Source organism: Mizuhopecten yessoensis, unplaced genomic scaffold, assembly GCF_002113885.1.
Source record: "Mizuhopecten yessoensis strain PY_sf001 unplaced genomic scaffold, ASM211388v2 scaffold10565, whole genome shotgun sequence".
NCBI lineage: Eukaryota > Metazoa > Mollusca > Bivalvia > Pectinida > Pectinidae > Mizuhopecten > Mizuhopecten yessoensis.
In genome coordinates, this window is record NW_018408610.1 from 467,132 (window position 1) to 487,382 (window position 20,251).

The window sequence follows — 20,251 nt, forward strand, 5'->3', positions numbered from 1 at the left end:
ACGTAAATTCGTAAACTGATATAAAGCATTGGACTGGTTTTGTATGGCATTTATGATATATTTGAATGACACACCTTTGCAAGAAAACATCATAATGCAGCCACTTCCGAAACATGTGGTGTTGATTGGCTGCCAAACACACAATGGGTGTCGGCACGTGGCTGACGTTCACCTCACAAATAAGCAAAAAGTGGCTCTATGACTGCGAAAAACTTTGAAACTCGCAAATGGCGTGTATTTTGGGAAGCAACGGAGATCAAGTATCGCGAGATACATTGGACGTAAATAAAGAAGGGTTTTAAAAAAAAATATCCATCTTTCCAACGGAACTAAACATTTTGTACTTCACCTAGAAATGAAGTATGTAATGCAAGAAAATTAGGTTGGGTCGATTTTTCGACATCGACAGCTTTCCACCCTTCTGATATATATCAGCTTTTGGGCTGGCTTTTCTACCGACAGTTGATCTAAACACCTAAAACATGTCAAATCACTCTGAAAACTTTAGTTCATGTCCTAATACAACTGTAACAAAAGATCAAGTCCTTGTGTTTTTAATCAGAAATGAAGAAATCTCCCACTGTTCAAATACATTTTAGCGGCAGCTGTCCGTAAACTATGTTTGCCAGCCGAGGAGAAAAAGTTCATTCTCGCTTTATTCACTTAGTTTCTTTGGAATACAAGTACAGGCATTATTTTTAATCAAAAGCATCTTCCAATCTCAATCGTCGTAATAAGTGAGTAATCTTTTTCACATTAAACCTACATTGTATTGATAATGCATTTTCTGCGGTTAGATTTTTTCCAGCGTTACCCTCTCAGTGCGTGCATTCTCTAATGAAATCAGAAAAAAATGAGTAGATTTATATATTATGATACTTATAATGCCTGCTATCGATAAACAGTGTATTAGTTAACTCAGACTCATAATTGACACTTAGTTGTCGGTCAGCAGCGTGGTACTGTACATGTTTATTTTTCACTGAAAGACACGGATATTGCGCTATTTGGGTCGTAGCAATTTTTATCACCGGCATTCCCAAAAAAATGAAACTGACCGCACTGAACGTTACCTTCAGGTCATGTCATTATCAACTACTTTAAAATTCGTTAGAGGATATATATTTTCAGTATCGTTTCGATTTTCAGGTTGTCATTTGACTGAATAGTCTCTTTAACACGCCTTACCTGCATCTGACGGTTCCTTGTGTGTCCACAAAGCATTCTCCGTTCTTAGAGCATATGTTATTTGTATTACATTTATGGCTGCAAACAAACTTCCCTGTATCGTGTGATCAGTTGACTTGGAACGCTTTACATGGTGCCGTGAATACTCTTGTTGTTGCTAGAAATAAAACAAAAGATAATTAATTAATAAGGTATAAAAACTAGGTATATATAGAATATTTTTGTCAGAATGCTTATTTATTTTAAAAGATAATATTCAACAACAATAATTACCATTACATCTTAAGATTACTGATACAATTTTATGTCAGGTATAAATAATAACATATATTAGTAGAGATATTGAATAAATGGCAATGTTATATTACACTTTCGATACTAGCTTCGAATGTATTTGATAAAAAACCTATTGACAAGCTATAACAGACACATCAGGAAGCGCTTCACAAACAATGTAACCGACAAATTAAATTTAAAATGTGCTGGTTGTAAAACAATACAAAATGTAAAATCAAACGAACAGACATGTAACCGGTGAATACTCCATATACTTGATACACAATAGCGCCGACATCGTATGCCAAAATAGGAAATCCAAATCGATAAAAAGGCAACAACAGGAAATTTAAAAACACAGACACAAAAGGAGGGACAGAAATAAATGACAGCATTTATTTTCGTTATATATTTGGACAATGGATGGACTGGGAAGGAATATATTCATACGTACCATTTACCATTGCCGTCCGTGTCTTGTCAATATCAACTTTTAACGGAAAATTGTTTCCAACACGCACCGAACAAGTTGAATAATCTTCCGTTAGTCGTGGACGTTAAATGATGGAGTCGGTGCTATATTTAAACCGGAGGTTTATCCGATTGAACCTTTGCTAAAATAAACATAGATACCCATTGGATTAAGCTAGATAGCTTTGAGTCTATCCTAAATAGCTGACAAACTAGGGAATACATCTGCGCTAAAACAGTGTTTACTTGTATAGCTCGTTTCGTAAATGAAAATATATATGCTTGACAAGTTAACAGCGGTGAGATTGCCCTGGATGACAGCTAAGGGGGTTTTAACACCATGAGAACTACCTCCACAAACCAAATCATCTCTCCTCCGGATTGTTCATTTTCCCTACCGCTTGCATAGGCATCTCATTCACCGCGACGTCGGATGACATGTGAGCGGCTATCGGACCAGAAAACCGTACAACGAGACACGCATCCAATCAGTCAAGCTATACACATTTCGAGCATGTACACGGCAACACTGCATACGGCGTTGATATAGCCTTTGATTAATTTGCGGTATAACGTTTGGACGGCGTCGCTTTAAGCTGAAAACGCACAACCGATTTCGGACAGTTCTCGGGCACACTTAAAGTCCATGATTACCATTGATATTGTCCGAAGTTTCTGTTGTCGTTTGAAGATGGTTTCTGAGATGTCGCGACGTTACGCGTGGCCATCCATTTATGTTTGGTCTGTTAATCGCTTATTGGGCCTAAGGTCATTTTCCTTACAGCGTGCATTTTTAATTTATTCGAAATAGATGACGCCTGAACACCAAACTGCTCGGCGATACTACCTTGTAATTGACCTTGAAAAATTAGAGCAACAGCTCGTCCTCTCCCAAATCTAGACATTTGTAAGATTTACGTTTTTACTGCGTTTGGACTTAATTGTTTTGCACTGTATCTGTAAATCACTGTTTTTTCACTGGTGGGTAAGCTTTACATTTCATTTCTCTCTGAAACACAACATTTTTACACTTTAACAGTAATCACAATTTCATTTCGAATATTTCATTGATCGTTATTGCCTGTTTTTTGACGTTGTTGTACGCATGGAGTTATCGAATAAGGGAATAGTGTGCATTTTAGGGTCTATATTACAATTAGGACATGACATTTGGTGTAGAGCTGAGAACGATAGGTCGAGAGTTTAAACCTAATGTCATGTTCTTTTTGCCAATAGAGACACAAAAAAAAACGTTCCTTCCCACTTCTAACACACTTGGCACTACGTTCATTGTTTTCCCATTAAGCACACTAATTATAAACTTCAATACGCTTCGTCTGACACCATCTGCTACCACCAGCCTTCCACTACATGGTCGCGAGTTTGAGACCTACGTGGGGCTGTCGCCAGGTACTGACCGTAGGCCGGTGGTTTTTCTCCGGGAATACAGGCTTTCCTCCACCAACAAAACATGGCACGTCCCTAAATGACCATAGCTGTTAATAGGGCGTAAGCACAAACAAACAAACAAACAAACACTTTTACACATCTATATGTAATCATTGTATGGCAACTTATAATTGTATTCTGTTTCCGCACATTTTATGGCGTAGTATCGCTAGCTTACCGTTCTTGTCCGTTTTTTTAATTGGTGTTAATGTCTGCATTTTAAGTGAAATGAAAAAGAAATCACTTACCGGTATATCTCCAATATAAAATGCATATAAAAACAAATTACTTACCAATTCCATCAATGAGTTTGGCAATGTGAGGACGCAAACATTATTTGTAAGTAAAGCATAGGGAAAGAAAGGAAATTGTTTGGGTACGTTGAGAGTTAAATGGGTTTGTTTCGAATAAATAAAAACGATTATAAGGTATTTCACGCTGCTAAAACAATCGTAGTCATGTCAAATACATATATATACATGATGAGAGCGTGTTCGTTAATCTATCTACGATTGTACAATATATACCTAATGTTCGTCAATAATATTAAATATTGAACTAATTTCATTATTCTAGTATACTACTGAATACCGAAGGTAATGAATTCGTTAGTTATATGAGCATCTTATGTCAAAGTAACCAACAAATCTATATATCTTAATGTTCATTTTAATGTATAGACACATGTAAGCTTTTTAAGCAGTTTGTTCAATATAAACAATTAAATTCTCTATACTATATTCTTCTTATGGTCGAAGTTGACCTAAAATTAACAAATAAAACTCAAATTGAACAGCAATTTGATTAAACAACGGAAATATGTTGCCTACCTGGCTCATGGGACGGATATGTTGTTGGCTTAGGTGAAGATGTTGCTGTTGAAATTGTAGTTGGTGGTGTAGTTGTTGTCGATGCATTTGGTTGTGTAGTTGTTGTCGATGTAGTTGGTTTTAGTGTAGTTGGTTGTGGTGTAGTTGGTTGTGGTGTAGTTGGTGGTGTAGTTGATGGTTTAGATGGTTTTAGTGTAGTTGTTGGTGAAGTTGTTGGTGTAGTTGGTTCTGTAGTTGGTTGTGGTGTAGTTGGTTGTGGTGTAGTTGGTTGTGGGGTAGTTGTTGGTGTAGTTGGTTGTGGTGTAGTTGTTGGGGTAGTTGGGGTTGGTGTAGTTGGTTGTGGTGTAGTTGTTGGTGTTGTTGGTTGTGGTGTTGTTGGTTGTGGTGTTGTTGGTTGTGGTGTTGTTGGTTGTGGTGTAGTTGTGGGGGTAGTTGGTTGTGGGGTTGTTGGTTGTGGTGTAGTTGGTTGTGGAGTTGGTTGTGGTGGTGTTGGTTGTGGTGTAGTTGGTTGTGGTGGTGTTGGTGTAGTTGTTGGTGTAGTTGTTGGGGTAGTTGGTGGTGGTGTAGTTGTTGGTGTAGTTGGTGGTGTAGTTGTTGGTGTAGTTGGTGGTGGTGTATTTGTTGGTGTAGTTGGTTCTGTAGTTGGTTGTTGTGTAGTTGGTTGTGGTGTTGTTTGTTGTGGTGTAGTTGGTTGTGGTGTTGTTGTTGGTGTAGTTGGTTGTGGTGTAGTTGTTGGGGTAGTTGGGGTTGGTGTAGTTGGTTGTGGTGTAGTTGTTGGTGGAGTTGGTTGTGATGTAGTTGGTTGTGGTGTAGTTGTTGGTGGAGTTGGTTGTGGTGTTGTTGGTTGTGGTGTAGTTGGTGGTGGTGTTGTTGTTGGTGTAGTTGGTTGTGATGTAGTTGGTTGTGGTGTAGTTGTTGGTGTTGTTGGTTGTGGTGTTGTTGGTTGTGGTGTTGTTGTTGGTGTTGTTGGTTGTGGTGTTGTTGGTTGTGGTGTTGTTGTTGGTGTTGTTGGTTGTGGTGTTGTTGGTTGTGGTGTTGTTGGTTGTGGTGTTGTTGGTTGTGGTGTTGTTGGTTGTGGTGTAGTTGGTTGTGGTGTAGTTGTTGGTGTAGTTGGTTGTGATGTAGTTGGTTGTGGTGTAGTTGGTTGTGGTGTTGTTGGTTGTGGTGTAGTTGGTTGTGGTGTTGTTGGTTGTGGTGTAGTTGGTTGTGGTGTTGTTGGTGTAGTTGTTGGTGTAGTTGTTGGTGTAGTTGTTGGTGTAGTTGGTGGTGGTGTAGTTGTTGGTGTAGTTGGTTCTGTAGTTGGTTGTGGTGTAGTTGGTTCTGTAGTTGGTGGTTCTGTAGTTGGTTGTGTGGTTGTGTCGTTGTTGTCGGTGTAGTTATTTTCGGTTGTGATCGTTGAAGTTGGTGTCGGTGGAGTTGGTGGTGTAGTTGTATTCGGTGTAGCTATCTTCGGTGTAGGTGTGATCGTTGAAGTTGTTGTTGTTGAAGTTAGCATCGTTGAAGTTGCTGTTGCTGAAATATCAAAGCCGTCTTCAAAACTCTACAATCATCTATATCTAAATATATTAAGCCATAGAATCGAGTATTTGTCTCTTTTAAACAGACAGATGAACAACAACAAGAGCATACCAAAGTGTCAACAAAACCGAAAGTAGAACTAAACATCGATGAAAGTAAGGGGAAATAAAGTACAAGAAGAATGAAACAGTTTTTTTCGGAAGGGTAAGAAACTCTGTTTTATCGATGTCACCCGCCATCCCTTATGCAAATATGCACAAAAATATGTTAAAATACCATAATCTATTCATGTGATCTCTGTGGTTTTTAGGTTAATACTTCCATTTCCTCTGTTAGGATAACTGATTATGAATAGACGTTAGTTTTCAATTCACTCCTTCTGCATATCACAACGTGTTTCCTAGCTAACATATAATTATTCCTTTGATTTAATCAAGGCTCCGGATATTGTTTTTATTCAGTGGTGTTTTCATCTTCTAACTTGACGGAGTTCAAGAGTAGAAGTTAAATACAAAAAAATGCAGGCTATTTTTAAAGGAAATACAATGTTTATATCTTTCATTATGTATATTTAGGTGAGCAGATTTTACCTATCTACAATTTGTGTAATACTGACGATTAGATTGAGTTGCCATATATACGTTTGTTCTGGGTTTTAAACGTCAGTTGACTGTCCTCAACACTGAATATAAGCTTTTGTAAATGTTAGGTTGTGGTTGGTGATGTCACTTGCGGACTGTCTTTTTAGTCAATTTCTTAGACGTATCAGATTATGTTAAATTTGATCACCTGCCAGATGAAAGACAGTGTCAATATGTACTCGGAAGTTTAAACGATATTCAACTGAATCGAGACAGGTGGGCCCTACTGATGATGAATATTGCCGATCTGATACCTGTAATGATCTCAGAGATGAACATTTACTATGATTATGTATACAATGTATATTCTACATTTGATGTAAGCACAAGATAAGGCATGATCCATGTACATTCTCTACCACAAGGAGGAAATAAAGAAAGTCTGTTAGCAAATATAATCCAATAATAGAAAACGTCAAAATGGCGTTGTGCAGCCAATTCAAAATAGTTTACAGCGTCTTTTTCAAGCTTGACCTTATTGAAAAATGAAACTAAGCCCATATCTTGTTTATGTAGTAATATGTTCATAATTTCACTTCAAAAAAACCTGTAACATATAGGTATACTGCCGTATTCGTGAAATACAAATGATAACCAAAAAGAAACAATTAAATATAAGATATGACGTATGTGTGACCCGACTAGAAATGAACGATCCGAAACTATATTTAGCATCAAAACAACAAACTATGTCGAAATGTCACGTAAGTCAGTATTGTCAGGCACAAATGACCTGTCGTGTTGACTTTTCCTTTGATTTTTCATACTGACCACATTATTGGTACAGGATTACCAACCTTTTCATTGTTGTTCAGGTATAACGAGCAAAGTTAACACGTACTAATACCTGTTGTCACTTTAACCGATATATAAAATGGTCTTCATAATTAATCGAATATACAGGTGATTTTGTTTATATAAAGCGACGATGGTTGATCATAATGGAATGAAATTGTATGAAAAAGTAGTACAAACAGTGAAGAAATGAAAAAAAAATCATCAATAAAGATAAATACTGCTGAAACTGATAACTATTAAGTCATTGCTCATAAACAAATTGTGCATTTTTGAAACTACTTATCTGAGTATTGATTTGCCTGTTATCAGTACGGTAATCAAAAGTCAACACGACGGGTCATTGTGGTCGAACTATAAGTTCATGGTGTTGGTGATCGTAAAGATAAATATTGCCTTCATTTTCAAAAAGAATCATAATCATTTTAGTTCAGTTTTAATGTATAGAGTAGACAAGCAAAAAAAATTGCTATTTAAGCAGTTTAATCAATAAAACCAATTATATTCTCTAGAAGTTCTTACGGCGAAGCGAACCGTAGAATTAACAAAGATACAATCAAATTGAAGATCAATTTGATTAAAACAACGGAAATATAATGCTTACCCGGTGGATGAGACGGATATTTTGTTGGCTGAGGTGTAGCTGAATGTTCGGTTGAGCTATGTGATATTATTGGTGGCGGATTAGAGTTGAAAGACTTTCTACACCGTTCCCTACAATCGATTTTAGTACTTCTAGCTGTTGTCGTTGCTGTTGCGACTGTCTTTACAGATACTAAAGTTGTATTACTTGTAATATTTCTCCCTTTCCGTTTTGAAATAGGCGGTGATACTGCCGCCGTTGCAAGTGATGCCGTTGAAGTTGTTGTCGATGTAGTTGTTGTCGGTATTGTTGTCGTCGGTGAAGTTGTCGTTGGTGTAGTTGTCGTCTGTTTAGTTGTCGTCGGTATAGTTGTCGTTGGTTTAGTTGTCGTCGGTGCAGTTGTCGTCGGTGTAGTTGTCGTTGGTGTGGTTGTCGTTGGTGTGGTTGTCGTCGGTGCAGTTGTCGTCGGTGTAGTTGTCGTCGGTGTAGTTGTCGTCGGTGTAGTTATCGGTGTAGTTATCGTCGGTGTAGTTGTCGTCGGTTTAGTTGTCGTCGGTGTAGTTGTCGTTGGTGTAGTTATCGTCGGTTTAGTTGTCGTCGGTGTAGTTGTCGTTGGTTTAGTTGTCGTCGGTTTAGTTGTCGTCGGTGTAGTTGTCGGTGGTGTAGTTATCGTCGGTTTAGTTGTCGTCGGTGTAGTTGTCGTCGGTGTAGTTGTCGTCGGTGTGGTTGTCGTCGGTGTAGTTGTCGTCGGTGTAGTTGTCATCGGTGTAGTTATCGGTGTAGTTGTCGTCGGTGTAGTTGTCGTCGGTGATGTTGTCGTCGGTGTAGTTGTTGTCGTTGAAGCTATCGTCGTTTCACTTCCTGTTGTCCAATCACTGCAATTGCAGTATCCTTCTGAAAATAGATATATGGAGCATGTATAGATTTGTCTAATCCAGGTTTTATTTTACTTTTATCATCTTACTAAATCAATAACTTAAATAGTTGGATCATGAACATCACTTTTTTCGTAATAATTGAATATTTCCAACAAAAGTATATCAATAAATGCCATGGACATAATTATATAGTGGCTTAATACTACAATTATGTTGCATACATATGTAGCCTAATATAATAAGTATTACTAATTCTTTAAGTAGTAGGTATCCTTAAAACAAGTGTGCCACGTTTAACTTAAAAATGAAAATATGGTACAAAAAAGATTAAATGTGTTGACTGGCACAAGGTCAATGCCTTTAAAGTTTATAACATCAAAATATCATTCCATTATTTCAATTCATTTGAAAATGAGAACCATATAATTCACAATTTTGTCATGTCTTTGACCTTGGAAGTTTCCTACGAAAAGTGCATTGTCCATAGTTTTAAAAGAAAATGTTGAGAATTTTAGACTGTGACATAGGACAGACCTCACGATGACCTCAAACATGTGACAGTTAACTAAATATGGGTAGCAAAGAGTATACATAAACATGATGCATTTCTCAAATATATTTCAGAACAGTAATTGAAAAATAACAACTCAATTTCCTGCCAAAAATGCGGAAATGTGAACACTAGAAGAATTTATGCTGTACATATCATACTGAAATTCGTCCGTTAGTGTGCAGGTTATCTTCATTTTAAGTTTAAGACATTTATATGAGAAATGAACCGATTAAGAAATAAATAGCACGTCATTGTATTTAAATATAATTAATGGTTAAAACTGCACTGTTTATCTACAGGACCTGTTTGCTATATGCCTTCAAATGCTACAAACTAAATGAGTAATAGTAATGCCCATAGAGTAGGGGTTTCCAGCAGCCATCTTCTGCTTCCTTTTAATACACGATGCAATAAACATCCTCAATTATATATCTCATTTTCTATGACGTTACTTGTTTAAACGCTAATGTCCACATGGTGCTACAACCTTCCTCAGCGAATCTGTTTTAATAATTTATCCATTAATTCAGAGCTTTTTTGTGTTTATTTTTACAAATATCATCATTCCCAAACATTTGAACAGGCATCATACATGTCGCCCTGTAACGAAATAAACATACTTACTAGACAGGTTTTATTTTTGTACCCTACATTCTCCCTCGCGCCCTCCAATTTTCACATTATATCGTAACCTATACATATATACATACTACAATCTTTCCTATCGATGTTATTTGTTATCTAAACATTTTGCCACAGAATTAAAAAACAAATCAATATACAAATAGATCATCAATTAAGTAGCAGTATGTTAGAAAGTCTGGAGAGGTGGAATGTCTTTCAGCAATCGTGTTATCAACGTATAATGGGGAGGCAGTGATGAGTGAAATAACCATACACCGCCGGAAACCACACAGATCATTCCGCAGTTGAGTGGTAAATCAATGTTTAGATCCTGAGCTCATTCGTTAAGAGCAGAATGTTGATTTAATATCTGTACGGCAAAATGTACATTTGTATAAGTTGCAAGTAAAATAGAACTGTTTACTTAAATAACTTATTTTAGCATTATTAATTGTTCTGTGGAAAGATAAATTGTATAAATATACTAACCATGTTTTGCGAAAACATTGGTTTTTTTTAACAGATATGAAAACAAAATGCTAAGGTATCATTTTTACGTAAGTCAGTGCCTTTTTTACATCAATATTTTGATGCAACGGTACCATTTATAATCTGATTGACGCATTTTGATTCCTTAACTGTACTTCTAAAATCATAAACAATATAACATTGTTCCATCTTTTCCGAGATTCATACTTCATGCTCCGTACTTGCAGACTTATTTTACATTTAGTATTACAAAAACTTTAAAAACAAACAAGTAAGCCAGTAAGGAATGCAAACAAGTACGATTGACTGCACCAAATGCCACTTTGACAGTTTAGGATCGATCAGTAATCGTTCAAAATCATAACATTTTGAGCAAAACAGGGTAAAGCTACGTTTTAATACTTTAAAATGTAAAAAATACAACTTTCGACTACATCCGGTTATGTTTTTGAATGCTAATGAGTTCTAAGCAATAAACTTCGCCATCAGGTAATTTCAAAATCAACCTCTTAATCGCATAGATTTTAGATAAAATCAATCAAGACTAAAGGCGATTATTGGCGAGTGATTAATAAATGATATTATGAGAAAAAGCGAAAACAAATATACAAAAGAGATAATTGTCACATTATGATAAAATGTGCTATGAAAACCGATTAAATTGTATTAGGATTACACTTACTAGGTTTCATTAAAATATTGATGAAGTAGTCTGATATAAATAATTGAGGTGGAAGGAAAAACTAATACTTATCTGTAGCTGACACCAGTTAGGAAATTAGAAGATAAAAATGCCAACGGGTATATATCAAGGTAGAGGCTATACAAGTACCCATCAAAGGATACATACATAAGGCAGTTTGACAAAAAACAAAGATTATATAAGCTTACCCAGATCTTCAATCGTTGTGGCTTCCGTGACAATCAAGACTACCAGGCCTACAACTTGAAACAAAATTGATTGATCTCATCCGTATCATGATATCATATAATCCAATAGCTGGGATTGTGTAATGAAGGGCAAACTTTTATGCTGAAACAAAACTTAAACAATTTCAGAATAGAATTGCAAGCTGAACACTTATAGCTGTTAAATGCATTGTCCATTGTTTACTGAAACAATAGCATTAGCCTAATACAGTAAAGGAAATTATTACTTATGTATTACAGGGGAGAGTGACAATCTCCAATGTTAACAATGTATTTCTCTTTTTTGTTAATATCGATTCTTTCCTTGAAAGTATTTTTATGGGAACACGCAATATATATTGAGTCCGAGCGCTAACTTTGTATCAGTTGTGTCACTGACTGGTAGAAGATTAGTAGCTATTTCTGTAAACACAATGATGCTTTATTGTGCAAACTACCATACCTTCCAATTTGTTAGCTCTGATATGGAGGGAATTGTGATATTGGTTTTACATTTGTCTTAGTGATCACGTGGTGTTGTCATTACGTAAGTGTAAAGCAGATTTTCAAAATAAAATGAATTGATAAATATATAGTAAAATATATAAGAAATATTTATAAACTTTAATATAGATCATACGGTTAATTTCCATGCTTCATATAAGGTTTATTGCATTGGTGGTTGCAAATGTCACACATGATTTACAGTTCGAAATCGAAAGAAGCAAGTTCTTATTGTAACGGGCATAGTTACAATAGTTTCCAATATATCCCCTGTAGTCACACATGATGCATCGAGAGGCTTTTGAAATGTCAAAATACATTTACATTATTTTTCTTAATAAAATCAGACATATAGAGGGACCGATCATATGGAGTTGCGTTATTATTTGGTCGGTATATGTTTTTTAGAATATGTCCGGAAACTGTTTGGCGAGAGGAAAATAGCAACAGGAAGAAAAAATGAAGAACATCAGTCATGTTTAGAAACGTACCAAGCAAATAGTTACCAAAGTTGTTTGAGGGACTTATTAAGTATTTAAAACATTACTTACACATAAAATACAACATTGCACGAAGTTGACCTAAAAAGATAATAACAAAACTTAATTAGATTAAATCCTACAATAAATATGGAGTATAATTATTCAACAACTTAATCATGACTCGCTAGCTATGGTTAAAACAACAATACTTAAGGCTGTAAAAGATGGACGTCATTTATCTAAGGCAAGACTCGGGTTTTACCCAATATGAAAGCCCTGGGGTAGAATTCCTCTCTTACACCCTTGGGCATTAAAGTATCTAACACTGTTCTCCGCCTTAGAGACCGGACAAACAAATGTTAGTCAAAATAGTCAATACAATTGTGTGATCGCACAATGCACCAAAGTTACCGTGCCCACATCTTGCATAACTCGTCAGCTCATCACGCGCACAAAGTGCGGACAACTGTGCAACAAAACGTGCACATAAGTGCCAAATGGTAAGATCGATTGATTGATGTTCAGGAATGAAAAAGAATCCGGAAGGCTTTGTGTGGAAAATTTCACACCTCCTTCACGGTGGACTAGTGATACAAAATATGAAGTTGGTACCTGGTAATTAACAGGTAACTGGTAACAGGTAAGACGGTTTTGTTTACAATTTATTTGCAAGTAAAGTACGTATATGAATGACCGTATATCTACACACGTGTCGATTGAGGTCGTTTCAAAACAGTTTGTGTTCGTGATGTTTCCATTACTGCTGAATAATTAGATAATCATGTGTATCTATTGACCCGCCATTCCTTAAATATATATGTATACAAACCTAGATACCTATATCGAACAACTGTGCGATAGTTATCGCACAATTTTGCATATGCTATTAACGCACAGATTTTCATCGTTTGCACATGGTGCACACACCGCACATCGTGTAACGTTGTGTGATTCCACAACTCTAGCTAGACATTCAGCATATCACCTCTTGGATACACATGTTCTTTTCTATATCCTACCCCAGAGAGGTGTGCGATATCCTTGCCTCACCCTAGTGTTTAGACGCAGTTATTCCCCAGTCATAACAATTGCATGACATGTCGTCATCAATACAATTATCTCACGTCATGATTGCATTAACGTCACTTCGAAAATACACTAAAGCAGTTGGGACAATGCTCCTTTTATGTATGAAATGATCGGCAGTGTTAATAGAAATAACATTCACCCCTCGAGGTTTTATTGGGTATCTCAATCCTCGGCAGAAGATTCCTAAGCGAGTTTCATGATTTATAACTTAAGTTTCTTCCCTCTCTTGTAGATGTTTGCCTTAACTCTCCCTGAAGTGGATAAAAGTTTCGACAAAACACTAGTATTCCTTAGGAATGAGACGAATACCGTCCATTAAGAAATGTTTTGTAAGACATTGAGTTCGAAAAGTTTTAATGTATAGGTGAAACTCTTATCCCTAAAGAGCATTATCGATTTATATCTTTTATATCGGTTGCCCTTTGCTTATAGTTTCCTCTGTTCCTTTTTGTGCTATGTTTCATTGCCTTTTATCTTTAAATAAAACATTTAATCTTACGAACTGTCACCTTGAGTACAGATGTAGCGAAATTGAACTCGTCATGATAAAGATAAAAATAAGTTACTTTTCATTGCGAAGTCCTCCCGGTCAGTTCTGTTAATGGTGTAATATTCCTCGGAACTCGACTAAAAATACAAATACCTTTGAAATTTACAACTCTGTACGACAGTCTTGTTCAGGTAAACGTATCGTCAAGATTGTATGAATCATATCTGTACTTGTTCGTTCATCGTTATCAGAGAGTATAGCTTCATCTAGGTACACAACAGGGGAAATATACCGTGATATTAGTATGTTTGTGCAAATGCAACAAAATGGGTAATTATTCTCAAGCTTCTTTAAATATTATTTTTATTAATGAGTTAAAACAAGTTAGTAACCAAAAGCCTTAGATAATGTGATGTAGTTGGCTTATTACCCGCGTTTTTCAATTTGTCTGCAATCCTGTGAGAATTATAGGAGAATAAGTTTCCAAAGAAGGCAGTTTAATACTTATATTTCCGTTTTTGATTTAGGTTTTTCTTATATTTCCAACCTGTTAGCGCATTTTAAAGTCAAATTTCGCGCTGTCTGTCAATGGGACCTGTTCTTGTGACGTCACGAGTACACGCGACCGTTCCAGGCAAAACATATAGTTCGTGAAAATAAACACGAAATGATCAATTTAATTTCAAAACATTAACCAATATATTCCACCGTGAGGATATTCACATTATATACAATATAACTACATACATTGTTGCGAGTTACATTGATCAATTGGGTTTTTAATCCGGTAGCACGGATTGGTTACCACGAGGAATGCGTATTGCGACAATTGTTTTCGTGACGTCAATAATACACTTAATATAGTGACGTCGGTCAAAACGACGTCATTTAGTCACGACGTCACGAAATTGTTCTTCATATCACTACACCAATGGGAATAATGTCTGAACTATGATCTAATATCATTCTATTTTGTTTGGTAATGTTATATAGTGGTAATGCAGAGCAAATTGAAGTATGTACTTATCGCCTGTTTTGTAAGTATATTAAGTCTTGCACATTTTTTGAAGTTAAGTAAATATTTCTTGCACATTCTGTATATTGCGAATGGAAATTTGTAGATTTAAATCATATATTTTTCCATACAAGAAAGCATTTTATAAAACTATGTTTCTGTAATAAGAATGTTCTAGAAGATATTAGTGTATATTTCTCTGATATGGAAACTGTGCATGATTACAATCCGACATTTAATTACATAAGTTGACAACTATATCTTAGATCGTTTATTCTAATATTTGACAGGACCCGTTTTGATAGGTGTTCTTGGTTGTGCAGGAAATATTTAGTCCTCAGAGTGCATGACTTTGGAATAAAAGATGTATCAAATTCTGCGTTTTAATTTTCGATGAAAATGAAGGTTGTTCTCTGGGAAAACAGTAATCTCTGGTGGGTAATTAATGAATGATTTACTGTGTTAACATATACCTGTGTGCATCATCACACTCACATGAAATCATCAATAAAAAATATTCTTTCTAAATTACATCATGCAGAGTCAATATAGTTTCATGGTTCCTTCCTAGTTTCGTTGCCAAGATGTCGTAGGTATATGTAAATTGTATCGCTATTGTCATTCAAGTTGGCTCTCAGACTTGATTTTGTTCTTGTTTTTGATGCTGTGGTATTGTTGTCGCATACATGTATAACCTATACAATATCGATATTTATGTACATAGGTATGCGTTAATTCTGTAGCTAATGATAAATTTGCAATATCAATGTTTCTGATGCGAGAAATGTAATTGGCTGCTTTGTTTGGATACTTTCCCCGCTGAGAACCTCTTGTATTGTATGACTATTTAATCAATAGATATGGTATCGACATTCATGCCCAAATAAGGGCGTAGCTAACTTAAATATGATATGATACTCAGACAAGATCATTGCGTAAGTCCTTCATCCTTAGCACGGTGGGTGCATGAAGTGCTTATTTAACGATAACAACAGGTATTATATAGGCAAATTACATTTTTGTTTCAGATAAATATCAATATTTCTAATAAACAGGTTCTTGTTATACCGCATAGCGGGTTATTGACGCGGGTTTAAATTTTCGCGATTCTGACCAATAATGAGATAATCAAATTTACACAAATCATTATTCCGCGAACTAGACATGTGAGTGAACTAATTTTCGCGAAAGGACGGGACAGTTGGCATATGTCAAGCTGTCAAGTTGTTATAGGAATAGGCTTTATAACATCATCAACAAAACTATAAGCATGTGTGATAAAATACATTTTCAAACACGCAAAATCGTGAAAATATCGTCCCGGCGGAAATACTCTGTTATACGGTATTTATAACGTTTAACTGGTAAAGGACATGTTATAATGTTTGTTAAGATCACACTGCTACGTCAGTATTAATCGACCTTTTAAATATGAGATTGCTCTATCGATCATGAGATCATACTCTTTCATTGTTTTTTATCCTTAGTGGCGTAATAGTTTTAAAAATTGATCCATGATATGATTAAGGAGTGAACATGTTGTTCGAGTAACGATTATAACGCTTATCTATGCAAATTACATGATTTCATCTCCAGTTTTTTTTGAAAGGGTGATCTTGATTACTCTTCTGTTTATAATTTTCAACAAAGATATAATTCGAACGTTTTGAATAATAACTTGAAATACGAAGTTAGAAACAACCCTTAGAACGTCGATGCAGAAATACTATAGTTAAAGTCATATGATCATTTCACCAATTAAGGAATCGGGGATACTAAAGGTCAAGGTTATAAAACCCACGTGTTACGAGAAACGTGTAAAATGTGCACAGTAATCTAGTAGCACTTCTGTATATTGAGATAGCGCAGGACACTGTTTATACTTTAACTTCATCATGCCTTTAAACTGTTGTTGCTGTCGTAAGAAATGTAAAACAACTAATTAATATTTACATCCGATGACAGGCACTTGGTTCTATCATATTGCTATCATGTCACCTTCCTATGATCTTTTTAAATTTGATTTTATTCTATCCTGTTTTGCCCAAATCACATTACTAGAAATATGTAACAATCACATCATACCTTCCCTACACCATATTACTAGAAAGATATAATACTAGAAATATATAACTATCACATCATACCTTCCCTACAATATATTACTAGAAAGATATAATAATCACATCATACTTTCCCTACACCATAATACTAGAAAGATATAATAATCACATCATACTTTCCCTACACCATATTACTAGAAATATATAATTATCACATCATACCTTCCATACACCATATTACTAGAAATATATAATAGTCACGTCATACCTTCCCTACACCATATTACTAGAAATATATTATTTTCACATATTACCTTCCTCACACCATATAACTAGAAATATAAAATTATCACATACATAATTCTGCTTTGTATTTTTATCTTTCATATTACTAATTTATTAGAAATATGCTAAATATCGTTCTCATTTTTACGGTTTAAAAACATTAATATTACCATTCTGTTTAACTCAATGGTTCCAAAACACAAAATCATTAGTACATTATGTCAGCTATATTCATGAAGATGATTGCACATAAGTTAAAGGAAGATAAAATTGGATACAGATATAAATGCAATCCACTCTACACAGCTATAAAGCTATTAGATATACTACACCTCTGTACCTTTCTAACTTGACATTATCGCACTAATCTAGTAACAGATAACACGGGTCATGACACTACAAAAGTATTTAAATAAATAGTAGTTGAGCTACACATCGTATAAAAACGTGTCATATTGAATACAGGTGGGTCAGTGATAGATTTAATTGTAGTATGTATGTGTTTAGTAGGTTTGGTTGTATTTCATGTTGTTGTAGTAATAATAATGTTGTGGGTAGATTAGTTGTAATGGAGTTGAATAAGTACTAGTTTAATTTCGCAAAAATATAACTTGTATTAGCAATCATACTGATGTAAGATCCATTTAGAGTGGTCGGGTGGCGCAGTGGATACCGATCCTGCCTTTCACCAAAGCACGGTGGTTCGATTCCCCGATCAGACGTGAAAAGGTATGTGGTTTCCTGTCCGATCACGTGGGTTTTCTCCAGGTTATCCGGTTTCCTCCCACAGAAAGGCCTCCTGCGCGCCAACATCCAGGCCAACAAGAGTGATTAGTATAAGTTGGAAAAAAGTGTTGCATAATTATAAGTAATGCGTCGAGGACAAATTGTTTCTAAATCCCGTATTATTATCAAATACATTCAAGTCATTTCAGATAATGAACTCTTACATTTTCCTATTCCATTGTAAAGTATGTACTAAATTGCACTGTAAGTGGTGGGACCAACTGCATGTGTATATACATAATCTTGAGTTGAGCCGGGTAATTGAAATATATAAACACAAAGTTTTAAAGTTATCGATCAATTAATAACCAAATGTCCCTATTTGAACAACATCTTTGACTCTCTAATAGCTTTCAGTCGCGGAGCTTTATCATCTTACCGTTTCGTTTCCAACGTCCGATTTGTTCTCATTAAGAGATAAGCTCGTCTGCCCCGTGCAAGGACACTTTAGGTAAAGACAAAGACTGTTTATATGGTGAACATATCATGACGCTGTGTTTATAGCGTTATTGCAGATATAAAAGCAGATTAAACTCTGTATATCAGTCCATCCGTTCAAGCGTCCATTAGAGACAGCATCTAATCATAACGGGCGTCTTTACGTTTAGCAACACCAGGACAAAGATAAACAAAACCATATTCTTTAATTTTAACCATTTTATTTAGCAATAACTTGTATTTAATTGATTTAATTTCATTCATAAGTTAATCATTAATTAAATGCTTAACATAATTTCAACCTGTACACGTCTAAATGCTTTATGCTTTAAATATCCAAGCACGATTGAGATTGGTATTCATGCAGCAGTAAAGATAGACAACTCATTCAACGAATTGAAAATCCTTATGTTATTGACAAAAGTTTTAATAAATCATTTCTGAAAAGAAAAACGTACCTTTGAATTTTTAATAAAACAATCAGGATGAAATAAACAAAACGTAAACTACAAGCAACTGAGCGAAAATCTGGTGCAGTCGCGCTTCAATTACACCAAAAAACAAAATTAGGGGAAAGTTTCTGTATGTAAGAAAAACCTACAGTGGAATCGTTTAGAGCTTGCTTGCAGCAGGACAGGGATCCTAACTATAATTACTAAGTCATTAACTTAATAATAACACATAATTTCGTCGAAAACTCTTAAAATGACTTAATTATTTATTTTACTTCACAAAATGTCAAATCTAGCGATAAACGGAAAATGGATAATGTCGTCAAGGACTCAATAAGAAGGCCACTATAAAAATTATATAATATATATTAAAGAAATTTAGAAGATGTATATGTCACAGATCTAAACCAAATCATTCGTTAAGTGTCCAGAATATTGTAATAGGCTACAAAAGGTCAGGAATGTTTTACATATTGAAAGGTGGCTTCCCTCTGCTATGTATGAACAATGTTAACATGTTAAACCACCACTTAATTCACCTGAATTGTAATGCGTTTGTTACAAACAAATATAATCCTTTAATTTCATAAGTATTCTTATTTCAGTGGACTCAACAGTGACTTTATGAAAACCGGAAATCCTGTTATATTTTACCTGAATTTACGATCCAATTTATCGAATTTTACTGTTGTAAAATTTGTCTCTAAAATGCGCAAAATTCTATTTCATATATCTGTCATATGTTAACACTTTCATATCAAAACATCAAAACTTGTAAGTATAAACAAAACTAAATTAAATATTATGCATCTTCAACCAGTATCTGTTCTTTTAATTATATATATTCACATTTGTATAATTAAAAATTGCATAAAATTAAACAACTTGATACACATTGTTATAAAATTGCATGATGTAGAAAATTGCATGATGAGATTATGCTATTCATCAGATCAAATAAGGAAATATCATAAACTTATATATTTCATATTACCAACAGATCTTCATATGTATTTTGATAAACGCACAAGAATAAGATAAAAAAAAAACCGAGCAAGATGTCCTTAAACTCAAATATAATAAAATAATATTGAAAAAGCATAATCATTACACTTTCTTTTTCAAACAAGCGTATTAAATACACATAATGTTATTCAAAGTGATTAAATCGTCACAAAGTATACATTAAATCAAATACAAATTACTCATTGTCTTAAAAAGCATAACATGTTGACGTACTAAAAATCAAACAACAATTAAAACAAAACATTAAAAGAATTAAAAAAATATTTACAATGTACATACAACCATATTAAAACACACAATCTAAATAAAACCTTATAAAAGTAAACATTTTTTAATGTTTTTATTTCTGTCATATACTCTTTCTACAATGCAAAACAATTTACAAATCACATTTTGATATGAAACACATATAATTCT

At 34.8% G+C, this 20,251-nt stretch overlaps 2 protein-coding genes across 2 annotated transcripts; both read right to left on the reverse strand.

The window, feature by feature from the left end:
- Nucleotides 1-4,188: 4,188 nt before the first annotated feature.
- Nucleotides 4,189-5,313, reverse strand: LOC110461083 (extensin-like; the record flags this gene model as incomplete). Its single annotated transcript, XM_021514368.1, has 2 exons — nt 4,189-5,054; nt 5,205-5,313. Coding segments are annotated over 2 exons (975 nt in total), but the record flags the coding sequence as incomplete, so codon positions are not given.
- Nucleotides 5,314-5,481: 168 nt separating this feature from the next.
- LOC110461084 (salivary glue protein Sgs-3-like) lies at nt 5,482-17,945 on the reverse strand (the record flags this gene model as incomplete). Its single annotated transcript, XM_021514369.1, has 3 exons — nt 17,762-17,945; nt 7,773-8,645; nt 5,482-5,726 (listed from the first exon to the last, which is right to left on the reverse strand). Coding segments are annotated over exons 1-3 (1,302 nt in total), but the record flags the coding sequence as incomplete, so codon positions are not given.
- Between the last annotated feature and the right edge of the window lie 2,306 nt (nt 17,946-20,251).